Genomic DNA, 18,976 nt, shown 5'->3' with positions numbered 1-18,976 from the left:
CGGCCCGCGCATGCGCAGAGCGGCTCCCTGCCCCCACAGTGCTGCTGCGGCACCCCGGGGCTGGGGGAGGCGGCGGGTTTATGTGGAGGCGCCCCTTTATGTGGGGCGGGAGGAGAGGTACGGGGTGCTCAAGGCCCCGTGGGGAGCGGTCCAGCGAAGTTTCCACAGAACCGCTCCCCACCCGGCTACGAGGCGGAGCTGCCGCCCACGCTGCGCAAAGTGCGCACACGGCTTCGGGAATACGCGGCCGCACTGGCCACCGCCCCGAGCGTGCTGCGGAGTCATTGCGACGGTTACTAGGACACTTCGTTTTCGTCCAATCAAATGACGTTAGCTCATCCCTGAGGCCCGCAGCCAATCACGCCCGACATCAATCATTCAATTCAGCCAATGAGGAGCGCTCTGAGCAAGTAGGGCGGGCGCGTGTGAGTCAGGGTTGCCTGACAGTAAAATCAACAGACAAATAGGCGGAGCCAACAGAAACCCATATTTGAGTGGCGGCGCCTAGACCAATAAGAACTCCGTATTTTTAGAGCCTCGTTATGAGTACCCAATGTGTTGCCGCGGATGGCCGGCTGGGAGGGGAAAAGAAGGCTGCGCGCGCATTCCGCTGCTATATAAGGCCTGGCTGTCGCCTAACGCCGTCAGTTGGGGGGAAGAGCGGCATTGGCTGGGAGGTTGCTGCGCTGAATCCATCATGAGGGAGATCGTGCACCTGCAGGCCGGGCAGTGCGGCAACCAGATCGGGGCCAAGGTGCGGGCGGCGGGACGGGGCGGGGTGGGGGGCAGCGCGGGGGCCGGGGAGCGGCCGGGGAGCGGCCGGCCGGCGGGGGGCCGAGCACGCCGTCGCTGACGGGGTTTTCTCCGGCAGTTTTGGGAGGTGATTAGCGACGAACATGGCATCGACCCGACGGGCACGTACCACGGAGACAGCGATCTGCAGCTGGAGCGCATCAACGTGTACTACAACGAGGCCACAGGTACGGCCCCCGCGGCCCCCGCCCGGCCCGCGCCCCGCCCCGCGCTCACCGCCTCTCCCTGTCTTTGCAGGCGGTAAATACGTGCCCCGAGCCGTGCTGGTGGACCTGGAGCCCGGCACCATGGACTCGGTGCGTTCGGGGCCCTTCGGTCAAATATTCAGGCCGGATAACTTCGTGTTTGGTGAGTGAGCGGGGGAGGGAGCCGAGCCGTGAGCGGGGTGGGCAGGGCAGGGCCGCACTGCGGGCTTCCCCGCCCCGGGAGGGGTTAATCCTGGTGTGGGGCCGAACGGGAGAGAAACCGGCCGTGTGGCTGCCGGTACCGACAGCGGGAGGAGGAAAAGGGTCGGTGCGTGGCCGGGTGAGAGCGATTTGTGCCGAGTCATTGCTGGAGGTGCTGCTGTGCGACTGCAGCTTGGTGAAATGGAAGCTTTTGTGGGGGTTCTGCAGAGCCTTGATGCTCTTAAGCTTTGCTTGTGAGCAGGAAGCAGTGACCGTAACGTAATACGAAAATGGCTCTCTTCCAGGTCAAAGCGGAGCAGGAAACAACTGGGCAAAGGGCCACTATACTGAAGGTGCTGAATTAGTTGATTCCGTATTAGATGTTGTAAGAAAGGAGGCAGAAAGCTGTGATTGCCTGCAGGGCTTTCAGCTCACTCACTCTCTGGGGGGTGGCACTGGCTCTGGCATGGGCACTCTCCTCATCAGCAAAATTCGTGAAGAGTACCCAGACCGAATTATGAACACGTTCAGCGTTGTGCCCTCCCCCAAAGTATCAGACACTGTAGTAGAGCCCTACAATGCCACGCTGTCGGTGCACCAGCTCGTGGAGAACACAGATGAAACCTACTGTATTGATAACGAAGCTCTCTATGACATATGCTTCAGAACACTGAAGTTAACTACGCCAACATACGGTGATCTGAACCATTTAGTGTCAGCCACCATGAGCGGTGTCACCACCTGCCTGCGTTTCCCAGGCCAGCTTAATGCCGACCTGCGGAAGCTGGCGGTGAATATGGTTCCCTTCCCCCGCCTGCACTTTTTCATGCCTGGCTTTGCCCCCCTCACAAGCCGTGGCAGCCAGCAGTACCGTGCTCTGACCGTCCCAGAGCTCACGCAGCAAATGTTTGATGCCAAAAACATGATGGCTGCGTGTGACCCACGGCACGGCCGCTACCTGACCGTAGCTGCGGTTTTCAGAGGCCGTATGTCCATGAAAGAGGTAGATGAGCAAATGCTGAACGTCCAGAACAAAAATAGCAGTTACTTTGTCGAATGGATTCCTAATAACGTTAAAACAGCGGTCTGTGACATTCCACCTCGTGGCCTGAAAATGTCTGCCACGTTCATTGGTAACAGCACAGCCATCCAGGAGCTGTTCAAACGCATTTCAGAGCAGTTCACGGCCATGTTCCGCCGAAAGGCTTTCCTGCACTGGTACACAGGGGAGGGCATGGACGAGATGGAATTCACAGAGGCTGAGAGCAACATGAACGACCTGGTGTCTGAGTATCAGCAGTACCAGGATGCTACTGCTGAGGAGGAGGGGGAGTTTGAGGAAGAGGCTGAGGAGGAGGCAGAGTAAGAGCTATGCTGATGACACCTGTAAATTTTGTTTAAAGCTGTATGAACTGTCATTCAAAACTTCTCTCTGTGTTGTGTTCCTTCTCTCGTCTTCAAGTCACTTCCAATGCTGTACAGGCACCATTAAAGCATTTTTCACAGTGCACAGGCTCGTCTCCTTTGTTCCATCTCGTAAGCCTTGCGGGTGCTGTTTCCAAAAGTAAGAGCGTAGGTGTGGCGGAGGTCTGGAAAAGAGAAACCCAGGACATGGTGTGAGCAGCAGCCCTCAGCATGGCAGCCATGCTCTCCCTCCCTGTCTGATGGTGGGCACCAGTTGCTCGTGTTGTGGGATACAGCGATGGAGGGGAATACCCTTAACATGGAGGATGAAATTCAGCTCTAAGCCGCATCTAAATTTAGGTACCTGCACATGGACTCCTATTACAGGTGCTGGGTCAGGCTTCAGCCTCAGAGCTGAGCAGCTCAGAAAAGAATAGAAGCGCAGGCTGCTGTAAGCTGCAGCTCAGTGTCTGCCAGGGCAGTGGGATGGTGCCAGCAATTTGCCTTTCAGATGCAGGTGGGTGGTTCCAGAGGGAGAAACGCTGCCCTCGCCCAGGCTGCAGCCATGCAGCAGTACAGAGCTAGCTGGGGCATTACAGCTCATGGCAGCTGTGCTGTGGCTGCAGAGGAATTGCACCAAAGAGCTCCAGCAACACAGGCAAAAAGCCTTGTGGATTTCTTTTATTCTGTTGCAGGATAGCTGGACAGAAAATAGATAGGCTGCTTTCTCAATGAAGAAATGGTTGTAACTGGTCTGGGGGTTTTCTGACTTAAAGTTTCTCCTCCCAGAGTGAAAATAGGAGCTGAAATTGCCCTCAGCAGTGAGATGTGTCTGTGCAGAGAAGCAGGTGGCCAATTTCAAACCTACCCAGAAGCCCAATTCTGTAGGTGAAAAGATTGAGAAGATCTTTAAAGCTTGGAGCAGTTGATTTTTATCCCTGCTTTTAGGGTGCAGGTTTCTGTTCGGTTTTTCTCCTCTTCATTACACTGAAGCTCATACACGTTCCCCAGCCAGACCTCCTGGCTGTTACTTTGGTCACCACTCCCCCAGGGAGCTGTGCTGAGTGCTGGGGGCTTCTGGCAGAGGGTGAAGCACACAGGTAAGCAGAACCATAGAACTCATAGAGTTGGAAGGGACCTTTAAAGGTCACTTAGCCCAGCTCCCCTGCACTGAGCACACTGGAATGCATTTCCTTCAACCCCCCCTCTCCCCCCCCCCCCCCCGAACACTTGAGGAACTGCCTCTGCTCTGACACTGCAGCTACCAGCAGCACTACGTAATGACAGTCATTAATCAGCGTTGGTGACTTTCATTTTTGTCCAGCTGATGAACTTACGTGGGACAAAGCCTGTGTAGGCTGGTATCAGTCCAGCACTGGTGTAGATGTTGCTGCCAGGCCAGTATGTCTGGGGAAATCTCTTGCCAAAGCTGTGAATTGGGTTCCTCTCCAGAAACTGGAAAAGAATAACACCCTTCGTTGTAAAACACGCGGCTACAGAGCTCTGCACTTTGAATCCTTATTAAAGGCAGCACTCAAACTAACAAAAAGCAGTTCTCTCACCGCAGTTCCATTTTCTCCTATTTCTAAGCTACGCTGCAGCTTCCCCTCCCCTCCCTGAAGTTATGGGCTCTGGCAGAGGCCCCACAGACCTCACACTGCAGCTCTGCATTTGGCATCGGCCCCAAAGCCCGGATGCCTTCTGCTCAGGATGGTGATGTGCTGAGACCCATCAGCTCCCGCTGCGGCGGGCACCTCATGCTGTGACTTTGCACATCTGTTTGCTGTCACCCCTGTAACAGCTTCCGCTTTTCCTTGGTGGTGATTAACACCTAATTCCCAGCCTGGGAGGAAGAGGAAGGCTTAGGATGTGTGAGCTGAAGGGAGAGTGTAAATCAGCCTCTGGCACCTGCTGTGAGGTCACACAGAGCAGGGACTGTGCGGCAGAACCCCCAGAGGTCCCACTGATGCTACACTGCCCTGGGAGGGGGCAGGGCCCCTGGGAGCCCCACGCAGTGCTGCAGCCCTCCTGCCGCCCTCCCAGAGCTGCACTGAAGCGAGAGGATTGCACTGTTCTGCCTGATGCAGCCAGCAAGAAATGATCCGCGGCGCATCTCGGCACGTAACCTAGGGCAACAGAGATTTAGGGCAGCAGATTAGAGGCTCGAAGACTGAAGCCATCTTAGACAGAAATTTGGTGTGATTTCTTTTTTTTTCCTCATCCCTTCAGCTCCTCATGTGCTGGAAATAACCTCAGCAAGCCTGAGCGCTGCTGGTCCTTGCAACGGGGAGCAGCATCCAGCCCCCAAGCAGGGGCTTCCTCATGAGCGAGGGGCAGGGCAGGCTGGCAAGCAGCACAGTGGGTTGTGGCCACATCCAACCTGGCAGCACGGAGGAATCTGTTAACCACAGTGGGAGGGAGCTCGTTTCTCACGTAGGAGGATTATACGGCGTGATACAGAGGAGTGCTACAGCAAGAGGATGAAATGAGAGCTTTACAGTATGGGTATTTCTCCTCTTTTGGGGAAGGGTGTAGAAATCAGGTGTCCATCTTTTGGAGACAGGCCAATGCTAGTAAAGGAAGAAACCTCCATCACTACCCTGGTGCAAAGGATGCGTTGCATAAGGGTGCCTGAACCCACAGCTACGTTTTTCACAGCCTCCCGTGAACCTTAATCCTTTTATGAACTCATTTATCCTCCCTCAGTGTCCCAAGGAAACAAGTTACAGAATTTAATTGCTCGCCATTTTTTCCAGCATGTTACCCAATGGTGCTTTTTTGCTTGCACTGATACCCCCAGTTCTGCTGCAAACAAAACTGCTGCTGGGTGTGCAGATGAGAGGACATGGCTGCAACCAGCCTTGCGTGCACCCTACCTGCTGTCTGTCAAATTCAGCCATGGCTTCCTTCACACACTGCAGGTAATTTGTGCCCAGGGTCCACGTGAATCGTGGTATGAATCCAGCGTACCCTATGGATTGAGATGGAACACAGGCTGTGTAAGGCAGGCTCAGCCAGGCTGGGAGCAGAAGCTGCTGCAGTAAATACAAGATCTTGGCAGAGCATAGGAAGGAAAAACTTCATTCAAATCCATCCATTTGAATTGGATGTCAGAGGTGAGATTTATTCCAAACACCCTTTTTTTTTTTTTTTTACCATCTTCCCCCTCTACCTGGGATGACCTTCTGCTGGATCACTCTGGGCACATCCAGCCTGGGGAGCCGCCAATCCACGGCTGCTGGCAGCGTCACACCTTCAGCTTTCACGGGCTCAAAATAAAAGCAGAAATGTAAGACACGGCTGGTAAAACCTGCTCCCCTCCACCTCCATCACCGCCAAAACCTGTTCATCCCAACCTCCATTGCCACGTTGTCCTTCTGCTGTCCCATAGAGCTGCTCCAGAATTTTTAAGGCCAAATGGGCAGGTGAGACCTGCAGGGTGCCCAGGGAGCTGAAGGGCTGCATGTGGGAGCAGGGATGGCCCTTCTCAGCAGCTTTGGTTCCACACGTCAGACCTCTAATCTCTGATCTCGGTCTTTCAGGGATTAGCACGGCCCTGGCTGCCAGCCCTGCATTAGTGCTGGCTCCAGCAGAAATGAGGAGACCAAAGCACTGTCCCAGAGAGTCAAAGTCGAATCCCAATGTTTCTAAGAGGGATCACTGGGAAACCCAGGTGAACTGGGTGCTCATCACAACATCCTCCTGGTGATGAGCCGTGTTTGCTACTCCTGAAAACATCTGTGCAACTTTGGTACTCAGTGTTTTAGGGAACGGCTCTACGCCAGCAGGCAGAGGGATGGCCCTGAGCTGCTGGAGCCCTGGGACACTGCTCTCAGCCATTGGGGTGGTCCTGAGCCCCCGTCCTCCCCCAGTCCCCACCCCCATCCCCTCACATCCCCCCCCCGAGGTCTCACCTGCCCGGTTCCTGCAGCTCCACACAACCTGCCCTGCCCACAGGCTGCAGGGATTGGGGGCAGCCGCCACTCCTGTCCCTGTGGGGGTCCCGAGGGATCCCAGGCCGCACTCGGTGGGCACCCACTCAGCCCAGAGCCGCCATGGCCACGCTGGGCCTCCGTGCGCGTCAGCTCCTCCTCTGCCGGCCCTGGTGCGGGTGGCTTCGGCCCAAAATCTGCTTCTGGGAAGTTGGTCAGAGCTCTGGCTCTGTCGTAAGGGAAGTAGCCTGCAGGGAAGCAGCACGGTGGGATGGGACGTGGGATGGGACGTGGCACGGCCAGCGTTGTGCCCTCAGCCCCCTCCTGCTCCTCAGGACAGGAGCGCAGACCCAGAGCACTCAGCTCAGTGCTCATGGAGAACAACTGCTATTCCTCATGAGAAAACTTACTGTGTCCAGTTTATTTCTTTGTTTTTAAACAGACCAAATCCTTCCCACTTTTGTTCTCCAAGTCTTTCCTTTCAGCCCACAGCCACCACTGCCTTTTCTATGGCATCTACACTGCCACCAGCACCGGCCACAGGCTTTACCCCTTTCTCCTGCACAGGTATGGGGCTATTGGTCAGCATTTAGGTTTGTAATCTGCCCATAATTATAAGATAAACGACATATGTTGTATGTAATGTTATAGGATACACAAACTCTGTGCAACAGCACTATCAGCTACAGTCCAGGCTAATGGCACCCTCAATTAAATTGATTTTCCAACCCAGCGTGCCAGTTTTAAAGCAAGATTATCTTAATGTTTCCTACATTTCTATTGAAAGTATTGCATCTCTGCTTTTCTTCTTCAGCTGGCAAACCAGTTATTGCATTGACAGGAAAAGGAGTCACAGAATGGCTTGGGTTGGAAAGATTATCCAGTTCCAACCCTCTACCATGGGCAGGGTTGACAAAAATGAAATCCCTCTGTATACAAACAGCTCTAAGCAGCTCCTGACCAGCCTGTGCCATATCCATACCCATACCCATATCCATATCCCCTCAACAGTGCCTGCATGGCCACCCTGAGCCTCGGCACAACCACTGTGCCCCAACAACTGTGCCCAACAGCATTCCAGGAAAAACTCAACATGGGACTCAATGGGTAGGAACCAACAACGTCCTGTGTTCCCACCAACAAGTCTTTAATATTAAAGATCCCAATCCTTTGGGTGCTGAGCTTGCTGAAGGCCACATTTGCAGCACTGTTGGGGCTCTCTGGCCATGGTTGTGCATAATATTGTGCCTAAGGAAGGCAGGCAATATTGAGCAAAGCTTGCAGTGGAGGTTTGAGGAATGGAGGCACACGGTGCTTCTCATGGCTGTGTTCCCAGCACGTCACCAGTGAGCAGGAGACTGAGCTCCCAGCTACAGACAGTGGTGGGGTTGAGAGGGATGAGAACAATGGCAAAGAGTACTAACAGACATCAACCAGGTCGACTGGTTTGTTGGGTCCCTTCAAACCACTCAGTCCAAGGAAATGCAAATGGGAACATCCAGGAACAAAGCCTGGGAACAACAACCAACTCTGCCTGGTGGAGTCCTGGTCCTGCAGAACACGGCTGGGAGGAGCAGGAAGAGCAGAAGTTTGCAGGAAGCTACGAGACACAAAGTCCCAGCAGGTAAAGGGTCCCTCAGTGCAACATCTCCCCATTCTTGAACACCTCAGGGTCACTGACTCCACCACTACCTATGGGCAGCCTGTGCCAATGCATTATCACACTTTTCAACCTGAACGTCCCCTGGAGCAACTTGAGGCCATTTATCTCCACCCCAGCAAAGACAACCTGAGGTCTAAACTTCTCTGTGCCCCACCAGATGCCAACACGCACTCGTTGGCTGAGGCTTTGCCCCGAGCTCTGCAGGTATCTGAGCTCCCGGGCAATGTGGAACTGTACCAACAGCAGCACCAACCACTGCGGGCGGCACAGACCTCACTGGTGACCAAACCCATACGACTTTGGGCACTTTGGGCTCTGCTCACCTGGCTGCTCGGGGAGGAAGGGCTGCAGGCTGTGCTGCGTCCCACTGAAGTCCTCAACGAACCTCGGCTTGCACAGCGGTGCCAGCACGGAGCGAGGGCTCCTCCGGATGTGTGGGTCTGTCAGCAGGCGGTACGTGGTTTTGCCATAGGTCTCTCCAAACTGGTAGTTGTACTGAGGGAGGAAGCCCTCATAGCTGGAAAGGAAACAGAGACACACAGCATGTGGGTGCCCATGTGGAGCTGTGCACGGGGCAGAGCGTTGTTGTGCCTGGGGATCTCCTGAAACCCAAGTCCAGGAGAAACGCCTGTGACAGCACGGAGACACAGACACCCCATCAACGATCCCTGCGTATCCAGGGGTTGGAAGGAACCTCAAAGATAAAGGCGGATGATGCATGAGGATCGTAAGGCCATGAGTGAGCACTTCCCTCCCAGCTGCTTTCAACAGCTGCCGGCAGAGCCATTCATTACACTTGGCAGACCTCCTGCAGTGCCTGCAGGACCTTTGCTGGAGCTGGAGAAGCTCGGTGGCCTCTTCCCATTGGTTTTCAATACTTCTTGCAACACCAGGAAGCTGTGCAGGATGATAAATCTGAGCAGATGACGTAGCCCAAATAATTACAGGCCGGGCAGAGGACCTCTGGTCATGAACAAAGTAATGGCGGGGCTGAGAAAGGGTTCTGTTTATGAGCAATTAAAAGCAAGGCGATCAGAGGAGCTCAGGTCTGGGCCTACAGAGAATACAGATCTGCCACAAAGTGAATCACAGCACGGCTGATATGAGCTGCGGTGCTCTGGGGAGGGATCAGCACTGCAGGCTGAGCTTCTTTGTTGGCGTTCTCATTAATAAACCAGAGAAATCCCCCAGTTCTGCAGGCCACCATCACAGCCATTGATCTAAAAACCCACCCCTGAGCAGCTGCCTCCATCCCTGGGTGACAGGGAGCAGCCCTGGCCCCACTCCAGCACTGCAGGATGGGACAGGATAGGACAGGCAGTGCCAGCACCCAGGATGGGAGCATTTCTCCGTGCACCGAGCCCTTCCCCAAATTCCTAATGTTGGATTTATTTGACTTCCCAATCCCTTCAAGCACCTTTGGGTCATTGCCACCACTGCAGCAGCAGACCCTGCAACCTCCATGCCATCAGTACTGCTGTCCTCGGAGGGCTCACGCTGCCCCCAGACCTCCCTGACCTCGATGGCCTCACACAGAGCTCTGCTCCTCTTCGTCCTCCAGGGCTGGGAGCACAGAGCCCAACCACGTCACCACCAGCCCCACACACCTCTGCCCACTGCAAAGCCTACAAACATACATACATACAACCTCATTTCTGCCTTCCATGTCTTCCTTCTCAACCAGGAACTCACTGATGGGAGCATCCTCTCACCAACCCCAGCCCTGTACCTTCCAAAGGCCATCAAAGAGCAGTGCAGAAAGTCTTTCAGAAAGCCTAGCTGCGTACCAATGAGATCCCCACCACCCACAGCCACCAACACAGATCCATCACTGACCCTGTGTTGTGTTCACACAAATATTTACTTCAGATCTTTAGATATCCTCGATGCAGAAATGATTTCAGTTTTGAACCCAAACCCCGGAGACCAGACCAGGAACTTTTCTCTGCTTCTTTAAATTGATGAAAGCACAGTTGTGAAGTTCCTCTTGATGCCCTACAGCATAATTACAGCCTGCTGCAAGGAGCTGCTTGTCCCCCCCGAGCCATGTCCCTTTGTTATGTGGCACATTTAAGAGTGCCTTTAAAAGAAATACAAAAACAACCGGAATTCACAGGTACTGTTTGGTCCCAACCTGAGCTATTTGCTGGAAATGAACCGACGTCGTGGGTAAACCCCAGCACTTACCCAGGGATGTGGTGCGGATGGGGAGGGAAAAGCACACTCTGCCTGGGGGCTGCCATGGCACAGCAGAGCTCAGGGATGGGATGAGGGCATACAGCAGTTACCTGGGAAACCTCTGTGATGCTGCAGGCGCTGCGGCTCTTTGGGTCCTTCTGGTTTAATGACAACACCACTCACTGAAGCACAGCACCGAGCAGGATGCTGGATGCTCCAGGTCCCCGTGCCAGCACCCAGAGAGCCCTGTCCCATCTGCGACCTCGGGATGCAGCAGCTGCATGGCACTGCTCTGCTCCTTCCAACCCAGGGCGCAGACACATGCTCACGATCACTCACACCACAGCGACTGCCCTAAGTTAAAAAAATAAAAGTAGAAATTCACTTTCGTCAAGGTTATCATTAGGATTTATTGATACGAGAGAAACTCCGTATGTCAGTGCGTCAGCGGAGGAACTGATGTTACAGAAGGACACGGCCCAGGTGGTGGTACAGCATTCCAGGACCTCAGAACCACAGACAGCACACACAGCTACAGTTGTACATTTTCTGGGATGGGATGGAAACACTCCGGGATAAGCACAGCACAGCACTGTGCACACAGCCACGCCGGGTGCTCGGGGTGCAGGTTTCCCTTTCAGTCCAACAGCCACAGCCATCCTCTCAGCAGAAGCACTCTGGCATTCCCTCTGCAGCAGTGCCCTTACAGGGCTGGCAGTGCAGCACACATTGCGTCTGGCCAAGGTGGGAATTATCCTCAATCTTTATTGGAAACACGCTGGACTGGATGCTGCTTTTCAGAAAGTGCTGAACTTCCACCTTCTCCCAGTTTATGAAATGTTCAGTTTGGTCCTTAAGATCCGGCAAAACAACTACAGAGGGAACGGCAGAGCGTCCCCCAAACCTGACAAATCCACAACAGATTTAGTGTAGAAACAAGCGAAATCCTGCAACCCTTCAGAGCCCTATGAAATCCCCCAGAGAACCAAGCACTGGAGAAACAGCTGAAAACCAACCCCAGTTTGATGAAAAGCTGCCATGTGCTGTGCAGGGAGCAGCCAAAGCAAAGGGAGCTCATCCCGAGCACAGCTGGGGGATCCGTGCCCCACAGATGACAGCCAGCTCCATCCCACGGGCTGCAGGGCTCCCGCCTGCTGTCAGCACCATCCCCACAGGGCTGTGAGGAAGCACCAGTGCCAGAAACCTCTCAGCAGATGTGTGCACACATGGAGCGGGGCCGGAGGGTGCTCTGCCCTTTTCCTCCCCCGTGAGCTGTGACATAGAGGGTTCTGCTCTCAGCCGTTGGCTTTCACCAAATCTAAGTTCCCTCTGCACGTGTAACAGCGTCGACTTAGAGATCTCATATTAATGGGTACTTATACAGGATTAATTGCACATCAGTCCATTGTGGCTACAAGTTCATTAGGCTAATGAATCTACATAGTGACAGTAGTACAGTATCAGCTACTTTTCAATACAAACTCCCTACCCTAGCCTTAATTTGCAGGTCAGAAGATCACAGTGACCTTCCTACGACCTTTAACATTCATTTTTTAATTTTTTTCTAGAAAAAAAAAATCCAGTGTGGGGAAAAAAAAACGCACATATGTAACAAAAGCAGTGCTTAACAACCACAGGAAAAATGAACATGCTCTTGGACTCTTCTATCAGCATCCTCTGCAGACCCTGATAGCGTCGCTCCCAAAGGGTTGCTAATCCAGCTCTGTCAGTCCTCAGGTCCCTAAACGTTTCCTAGCTCTGTCAGCCATAGTTTCTCACTACACGTATTGTCTGCAGCAAGAGCCTACAGAAACACTTGCTAATGTGCACAAGACTTCCATTTGATTGAATGGAATAGTTTGAGAAGACTGAAGTCTTTACTTCTAGAATCTGTCCTTGGATCGTGGCTCCCCGGCAGCTTCCATTCCAACCAGGAGAGCTCCACAGCCCCACCAAAGTGGGATGCATTCATTTTTCCCAAAGGTGTACGGGTATCAACTAAAACCCCTCTCACAGTATTCCCAGGAAATGATTCAGAAGAGGAGATGATTTTTCAACCACACGAGATCCTCTGGTCCTGCATGTGTCAGCCCACGGCCAATAGAACCAGCAGCTGCCATGGACGTCTCCATTTAAGTACGGAACAGTCAAGGGAGCAGAGCAGGGTGCCCTGGCTGCCCCCCGCAGGGACACACGGTCACTCTGTTCCCATCAGTCTGTCTCTTTTGCTGGAGTCAAATGTTTGATTCCATTTGTTCTAGCAGGAAGTGGTGAATCATGTCGAAAGTGGGACGATCTTTTATGTCCCTGCTCCAACATTTCAGCATCAGGTCAAACACGGGGTTAGGACATAGAGGAGTCTGGGACAGATAGATCTGAAACAAAAAACACAACACAGAGCAAGTTGAGTGCTGGGTCCTTAACAGAATGGAACCCTGACTAAGTTAAGACCACAGGAGAGCTTCAGCCCAGACAAGACAGCAGTCATGCAACACTGGAGATCCATTCAAGGCGAATACAGCAACGAAGTGTGGATGGAACTGTGACACCACCTGGCACGGCCCTGCAGAGCACTGCCAGCTCGCGCCATGAGCTGCTCACAGAGCTGCCCGCTGTCCCAGGGAAGCACAAATGCTTCAGGAGGATCAGATGGACGCAAAACACAAACCAAAACCAATGCACCACAATGAAATCCAAATATTTCCACTCACCGTAGACAACCCATGAGGCTTTCTAAGCATCGTGACAGCTTGTTAGCAGAGAAGAAAAAACAGCTTTTAAGCTTATCTAAAGTACAGGTTGGCAGACTTATTTATCATCTTTCCTCCATTTCAATACAGTGACCTTTTAGACTCTTCAACTAAGCCATTAATATCTGGGAGACAACGAATAAAACCTTGCATTATTTTGCTTCCCTTTAATCCCTCAACTTTCAGTACTCAATGTGAGTTTTGGGAGAACAAGCAACTGTGCATCCACTCTGTTGGGGCACAGCCACCCTTGGAGGTGCTCATTTGCCACGCTCTATTTACCATCCTCACTGATCTATCTACTGAAGGATACAAAGGCAGCAGCAGTGGGCTGTACAGTCCTGCCTGGAACCCGAAGATAATGACATAGAGAAGCCCTTCAGCAGTTAGAGCTCAGCATGGATGGAGATATGGGGACACTAACAGTTCCTCCCTCCCCACCTCAGTAAGCGTCTCTTTGTCTTTCAGAGGAAACACAAATGGGATCTGACACAAAGATCTGATGAAGTCCAAGAGCAAAAGAGTTGTGCAGCAGAACTCAGAAAAGCTAAGGAGGTCAGGGCATCAAAGGCAGCCTGGAACACGATCGATCGATTGATTTACGACATGGAAGAAGCTGGACAGGCCAGGAGGTTCTTCCAGTGGGACACCAGGAGGGGAAAGGCAGTCCCATGAGCTGCACAAGGGGCAGGAGAGGTGGGACACGCTTGATAAGGTGAGTGATAGAAGCAAGAACTTCTGCAGATGATGCGAGAGCAGCAGGAAGGCCCTGGGAGATTCACTTGGCTGTGACAGGGACAAGAGAAGAAAGGAGAGGTCACATTTGCTTTCTTACCTGCCTGCCCTGGCTCCTGAAGAACTCCCCTGTGTTCTCAATGACCTGCTCATCTGAGAGGAGGCTGTAAGGCTGCTCCTTGCACAGTATGAACATCTCCCAGAGGGTGACCCCGAACGCCCAGACATCACTGGCAGTGGTGAACTTGCCCTGTGAACAGAAAGTAAGTCTTGTTTGCACACAGCACTCATCTGGCATTGAACAGATTTCAATCTGTTCTCTCTAATCACAAGGATTCACACCTGGGAAAACACTCTCCACAGACAGCAGAGCAGCCAACGTGCTCTGAGCAATGCACAAAGGGACTGAAGCACAACACTGCTGCTTTGCAGGGCAAGAACAGCACATCTCTGTGGACTCACAGGACAGCTTTAGGGAGGTGAATCTCTCACTGGGGCAAACCTCTTGAAACAGGGAGTGAGTTTAAGAGAAAGCTGGGGTCTGCCATTTCTCCTGGGGACATCTGCATTTGCCTCCAGCTGTAGCAAAATGCTGTGTGCTGGGGCAGGGAGGTGATAGCTGCCACCCACCTCCACCCAAAACACAGCACTGCAGCACAAAAAAAGCCTCTGAACAGGAAGCAAAGCCCTAGGGGTGAAGGCAGAGCCAGAGCTGACTCTTAGGCCAGGATAATTCTGATCTTTGCACGTGTATAAGTTGGTGACAGTCTGCGCCCTGTCCCTCTTTTCTGTCTTAAAAAAAAAAAATGTGCCCAAACTGGATTTGTTTGGAACAGTATGTTTCTGAAGAAGCAAAAAGAAGCCAAAAGAAAATCACAGACAACAATTGGGGCTGGAGGGCAGCTTTGTCAGCAAGCAGCCAAGACTGCCCAGGCTTAGCCAGCAACCCCAGCAGCCTGCAAATGTTGGAAGATACACAAGGAAGGAGAGAAGTGACTTACAGTTTAGGTGAAGCTGTAGCCAGAAGGAGAAGGTGAACTTAAAAAAGCTTGGGGCCATCGCCCTTTATGGCAGCCATAATTACAATTCTCCTATGTACTCAGAGGGGGTGTTGTAAGAAAGTGTAACTGCATGATTAGAGTTAAGCTACTGTGAACTAGCTTGAGAAAGAGATTGGGCTGATTATTGAGGAACTACCCCTAGAATGGATGTGTTCAGGCTGCTGAACAGTCTCCTGAAGGCAGCCAGCAGGACCCTTACACACAAAACCAATGCCCAGCCTCAAGCAGCAGAGGCTCATCAGGGTTCATTCCTGCCCCTCTGGGCTTCAGAGCTGGGGAAGCAGCACAGAACAGCAACTTGCTTTTGATTCCAGCAGGAATTCTGAAAGCCAGGAAAAGCACAGCACAGATTATCTAGAGCCTAAGTGCTGCATTTGTAAGGACAGCCTTCCTTCCCAGCCCAACGTAACCTAACAGACATCTCACCAGGCCATCTGTAAGGACTGCGTAAGTCCACATCACTAACTGAGGGGCACACAGAGAACCAGAGGGAGGAGATGGCACGGTTTCAGGCAGTGCCTACCAGGAGGATGCTTTCCCAGGCCATCCAACGGATGGGCAGCACCGCCCTGCCCTGGATGCGGTAATAATCCCCGCTGTACAGATTCCTGCTCATGCCAAAGTCTGCGATCTTGATGGTGTAGTTGTTGCCCACCAGGCAATTGCGAGTTGCCAGATCTCTGTGCACAAAGTTCAGAGATGCTAAGTACTTCATTCCAGAGGCAATCTGGGTGGCCATGTAGAGCAGGTTAGAGTAGCTGCAATAGAAGATGACAAACACAGGTGATCGATACAGTTCCTTGCACTCAGTTCTTCCCTGACATCTCCTACTGCCTGGCCTCGCACTGGATGTACTATGGGGACCTGTCGTTTGGTTTTCTGCAATACCAGTGAAACTGAACTGTCCCACTTCCAGGGCACTAACAGCCCAACCCGCCAGGCTAGGCCAAGCTCCCGAGCTGTCTCTGAAATTCATGGCTGTAAGAATTTGACATCCCTTAGACATTTAATACCAAGCATTAATATCAAGAGTATCAAAGAGCTTATGCAGCAAAGCACCAAATTCTCAGAGTGCCAGCAAAAATTAAGCTGTACAGACTCAGAATTTCATGTCTTAAGAAGTGCTCAGCTCAGTATCTCAAACCACTGCTATCACATATTAACATAAGCACGTGAAACATTGAAGACAGCTTATGTTTAGTATTACCAACTATGTCAACCAAGGCATTTTGTTATAATTTCAATTTCCCCATCACCAAAATGAAGACAGCATGAACAAAGTCGCGTGATACACAGAATTTGGACCATCTGACTCTCAGAATTCTTCACACCCCAGCAGTTGTGATGCTCAGCTGTTTCTCACTGTGCATGCTCAAACACTTCAAGTAAACAAGCATTTGTCAAAACAAATCTAAAACTGTTCACAATTATTATTTTTCTGCTGAGGCTCAGGAAAAAAGCCTTACCTCTCTTTGTGCTCTGGTGGCAGTGAGGAAGGCATTACCACAGAATCATCTGAGTCTGAAGGAACCTTAAAGGCCACCTGTTGTCATGTTATCTGAATGATAACAGCATGACTCATGAGAATGTATCTGATCTACCTGCCAATAGCTAAGCCATCACTGCAGAGCTGGGAGGCAGCCCTTCTGCCCTGAGAAGAGGCTGCCACCCCTTTCCTGCCACCACAGTCACCGCCACAGCTCAGCCAGGTGACAGCTGACCCTGTGCCACTGTCAGCTCAATACTTCTCCTGACCTGGGTGGACCCACTGCGCTCCCAGAGAAGAACCCAGCCACCCATGCACGCCTCACTCTGCTGCTGGCTTCCTGCATCGAAGCAGGCAGAGACTCCCAGCCCTGCCTTCTCCCTTCCCCTCAGTTGGGTGCCTCATGCTTGGGGCTGCTTCTCTTTCAATTAAGACACCCAATCCCCCCACCACCTGCTTTCTGGCAGGTCTTAGCAGCAGCTATCTACTGGCTCCCTGTGCAGCAAGCTCTGCAGTGCATGGTGCATGCAGTGCTGCATACAGAGGAGAGGGATGGGAGACTTCTCACTCATCTTCATGATTTGTTAAACAGCCAGACAGCAGGAAGATGCATCTCAAACACACACAAAAAAAGCTGTAGGGACAGCTGGAGCTTGCTGTGTCAATCAGACGCCCACAGGAACTGGCAGAGACACAAGATGCACTCTTTGGCAGTGGGATTCATTTCACTATCAGTAACCAGCTCCTATGGAGACAGACATCTGAGCTAGTCACACAGGCTTCCTTCAGCATGAAACTGTCGGGCTGAAAGGGACAAAAGGAGTGGCTGACGGATCAGCTGGAAAAGGAAGAAAATCCCGTGGGTAGGGCCAAGTAATGGAAAGCAGGGAAGAACACTGAATGCTGGTGTTAAGTCAGGTGAGAGGTGAGCAGAAGAAGACAGACTTTGAAACTATGAAAAAAAGCCCCAGCTCTAAAGGCAAAAGCTATTTCAAATGTGTGGAATGGACAGGAGCCTGAAGAGAGCTGGAATGTGTCCACACGGATGCAAGGCCATCTTACAGCAGTTCCTGATTGTCACAACTCCTTACAATGTCTGCTTAACATCCCACAACAGGAGCACTGACCACTGCCAGCTGTGGCAGCAACAAAGCTGTTGTCTTCTAGATCCTGTAAGAAACAACCACCTCCTCTGGTCCGCCCACAGAAGTTGCTCTGCCTCGCCCTTTAACTGTAAATAAATCCATTCCTTTGTGGGTGAAAATGCCCAAGGCAGAGCAATGCAGGGAGCTCTGGTCAGAAGGCTCCTTTTCCAAGCACAGTGCATGTTAACCCCACATGCAACTCTTGTCCCTGAGGAAAGGATTTCCGCAGTAGCAGAGGTGTCTTCATGCCAATCCTTCCACAGAGGAGGGAGGTAAGTGTCCCTACAGACAAAACCATCTTCTCTGCCAGAGCACTGTTTTTCTTCTTTGCCTGATGAAATCTTTCCCTAATGAAGCTCCACACTCAGCTCTCCTTAGGTAATATTTTTCAGGCATCCAGAGAATGTACAAAACATCCTGAAAGCCTGAGAGGAATTCCTGACTTCATCCCAAAACTCTATCTGCAATGCAACTGGTCTGCTATTGAATGAATGCTTGATGCAACCTCATTAATGTAAAACCAGAAGAGCCCACGCTCAGGGACACTTCATGGGAACAGAGATCTCTGCAGGCCTCAAGAACAACATCCTCTGCAAAGTGAAATCAGTGCCCACAGTTTGTGCTGGGGCCAGGCTGGAAGGTACAGAAGGAGCTGGTAGCTCTGTGTTGCAGATTCAGCTTAAGTACAGGCAGCTCCTCTTACCTGACACAGGGAATGTTGTTTGAAATTGCAAATTTGCTGTAGATCTCCCTCTGCGATAGGAACTGATTGAGGTCTCCATTTTCCATGTATTCTGTAATCATGCACAGCGGGTCGTCGTGCACACACACCCCCAGAAGCCGGATGATATTTGGGTTCTTCAGCCGAGACATTATCTTGATCTCTTTCAGGAAATCATTTCTTGTGGAACAGAAAACAAGAGATTTGAATCCTAAGCTATTCCTCTGTCTAAGGAAAACACAAGCAGCAGGTAAGGAAATGCCTGACCAGAGATATTTACACATCTGCACACAGTGAGTTTGAAAGATTGTTCTGGCCTAGCATGCAGCTTCCACCCCTTCCCCAGAAAAGGGAATTAATACAGTACTTCAGTTTGACATTATATTTCTTCCCACCCTCAGCCCTTTGACTGCATCCCGTTCCTTACACAGACACAAAGCACACACCAAGGCCTCTCTTACAGAGCTCATCAGGGTTAACCCACGTGAAGCTGCTGCTTGGGGAGTATTTGCTTTCCTTCTCAGGTGGTTGGCACTGTGGATGTGCTTACCTGGCTGTTTTGTTGACATCTGATCTCAGCATCTTCACTGCTACGAGAACAGGCTGGTGAGTGAATTCTGTGGAAGGGACCCCCAGGAACTCCAGCAGGCCATCAGCTTCACAAAGATGCACCTGCAGGGCATAAAGCAGGGGCAACTATGA

At 51.9% G+C, this 18,976-nt stretch overlaps 3 protein-coding genes across 6 annotated transcripts in view; 1 reads left to right on the top strand and 2 right to left on the bottom strand.

The window, feature by feature from the left end:
• The first annotated feature begins 595 nt into the window (after positions 1-595).
• TUBB4B (tubulin beta 4B class IVb) lies at positions 596-2,709 on the top strand. The gene is made up of 4 exons (XM_085239119.1): positions 596-754; positions 872-980; positions 1,051-1,161; positions 1,505-2,709. Exons 1-4 carry the CDS (start codon positions 698-700, stop codon positions 2,563-2,565), a joined length of 1,338 nt encoding a protein of 445 aa, XP_085095245.1. The 5' UTR covers positions 596-697; the 3' UTR covers positions 2,566-2,709.
• On the bottom strand, positions 1,504-10,664 carry CIMIP2A (ciliary microtubule inner protein 2A). The gene is made up of 7 exons (XM_010720765.4): positions 10,386-10,664; positions 8,522-8,715; positions 6,518-6,783; positions 5,776-5,872; positions 5,480-5,574; positions 3,941-4,058; positions 1,504-2,788 (listed from the first exon to the last, which is right to left on the bottom strand). The coding sequence occupies exons 1-7, from the start codon at positions 10,439-10,441 to the stop codon at positions 2,700-2,702; spliced, it is 915 nt and encodes a 304-aa protein (XP_010719067.2). The 5' UTR covers positions 10,442-10,664; the 3' UTR covers positions 1,504-2,699.
• A 97-nt stretch (positions 10,665-10,761) lies between these two features.
• LOC100551074 (discoidin domain-containing receptor 2-like) overlaps positions 10,762-18,976 on the bottom strand; it is a 51,620-nt gene continuing 43,405 nt past the window's right edge. For all 4 annotated transcript variants that reach the window (XM_085239118.1, XM_085239117.1, XM_085239115.1 and 1 more), the window contains 5 exons: positions 18,825-18,946; positions 18,257-18,454; positions 15,446-15,680; positions 13,962-14,111; positions 10,762-12,751 (listed from right to left, as the gene is read on the bottom strand). In XM_085239118.1, coding sequence (XP_085095244.1) covers positions 12,611-12,751; positions 13,962-14,111; positions 15,446-15,680; positions 18,257-18,454; positions 18,825-18,946 — 846 coding nt within the window. In that variant the 3' untranslated portion in view covers positions 10,762-12,610. The remainder of the gene's footprint in view (positions 12,752-13,961; positions 14,112-15,445; positions 15,681-18,256; positions 18,455-18,824; positions 18,947-18,976) is intronic.

Source organism: Meleagris gallopavo, chromosome 19, assembly GCF_905368555.1.
Source record: "Meleagris gallopavo chromosome 19, MGAL_WU_HG_1.1, whole genome shotgun sequence".
In the NCBI taxonomy this organism is placed as follows: domain Eukaryota; kingdom Metazoa; phylum Chordata; class Aves; order Galliformes; family Phasianidae; genus Meleagris; species Meleagris gallopavo.
This window is presented reverse-complemented; position numbering and strand designations above follow the sequence as displayed.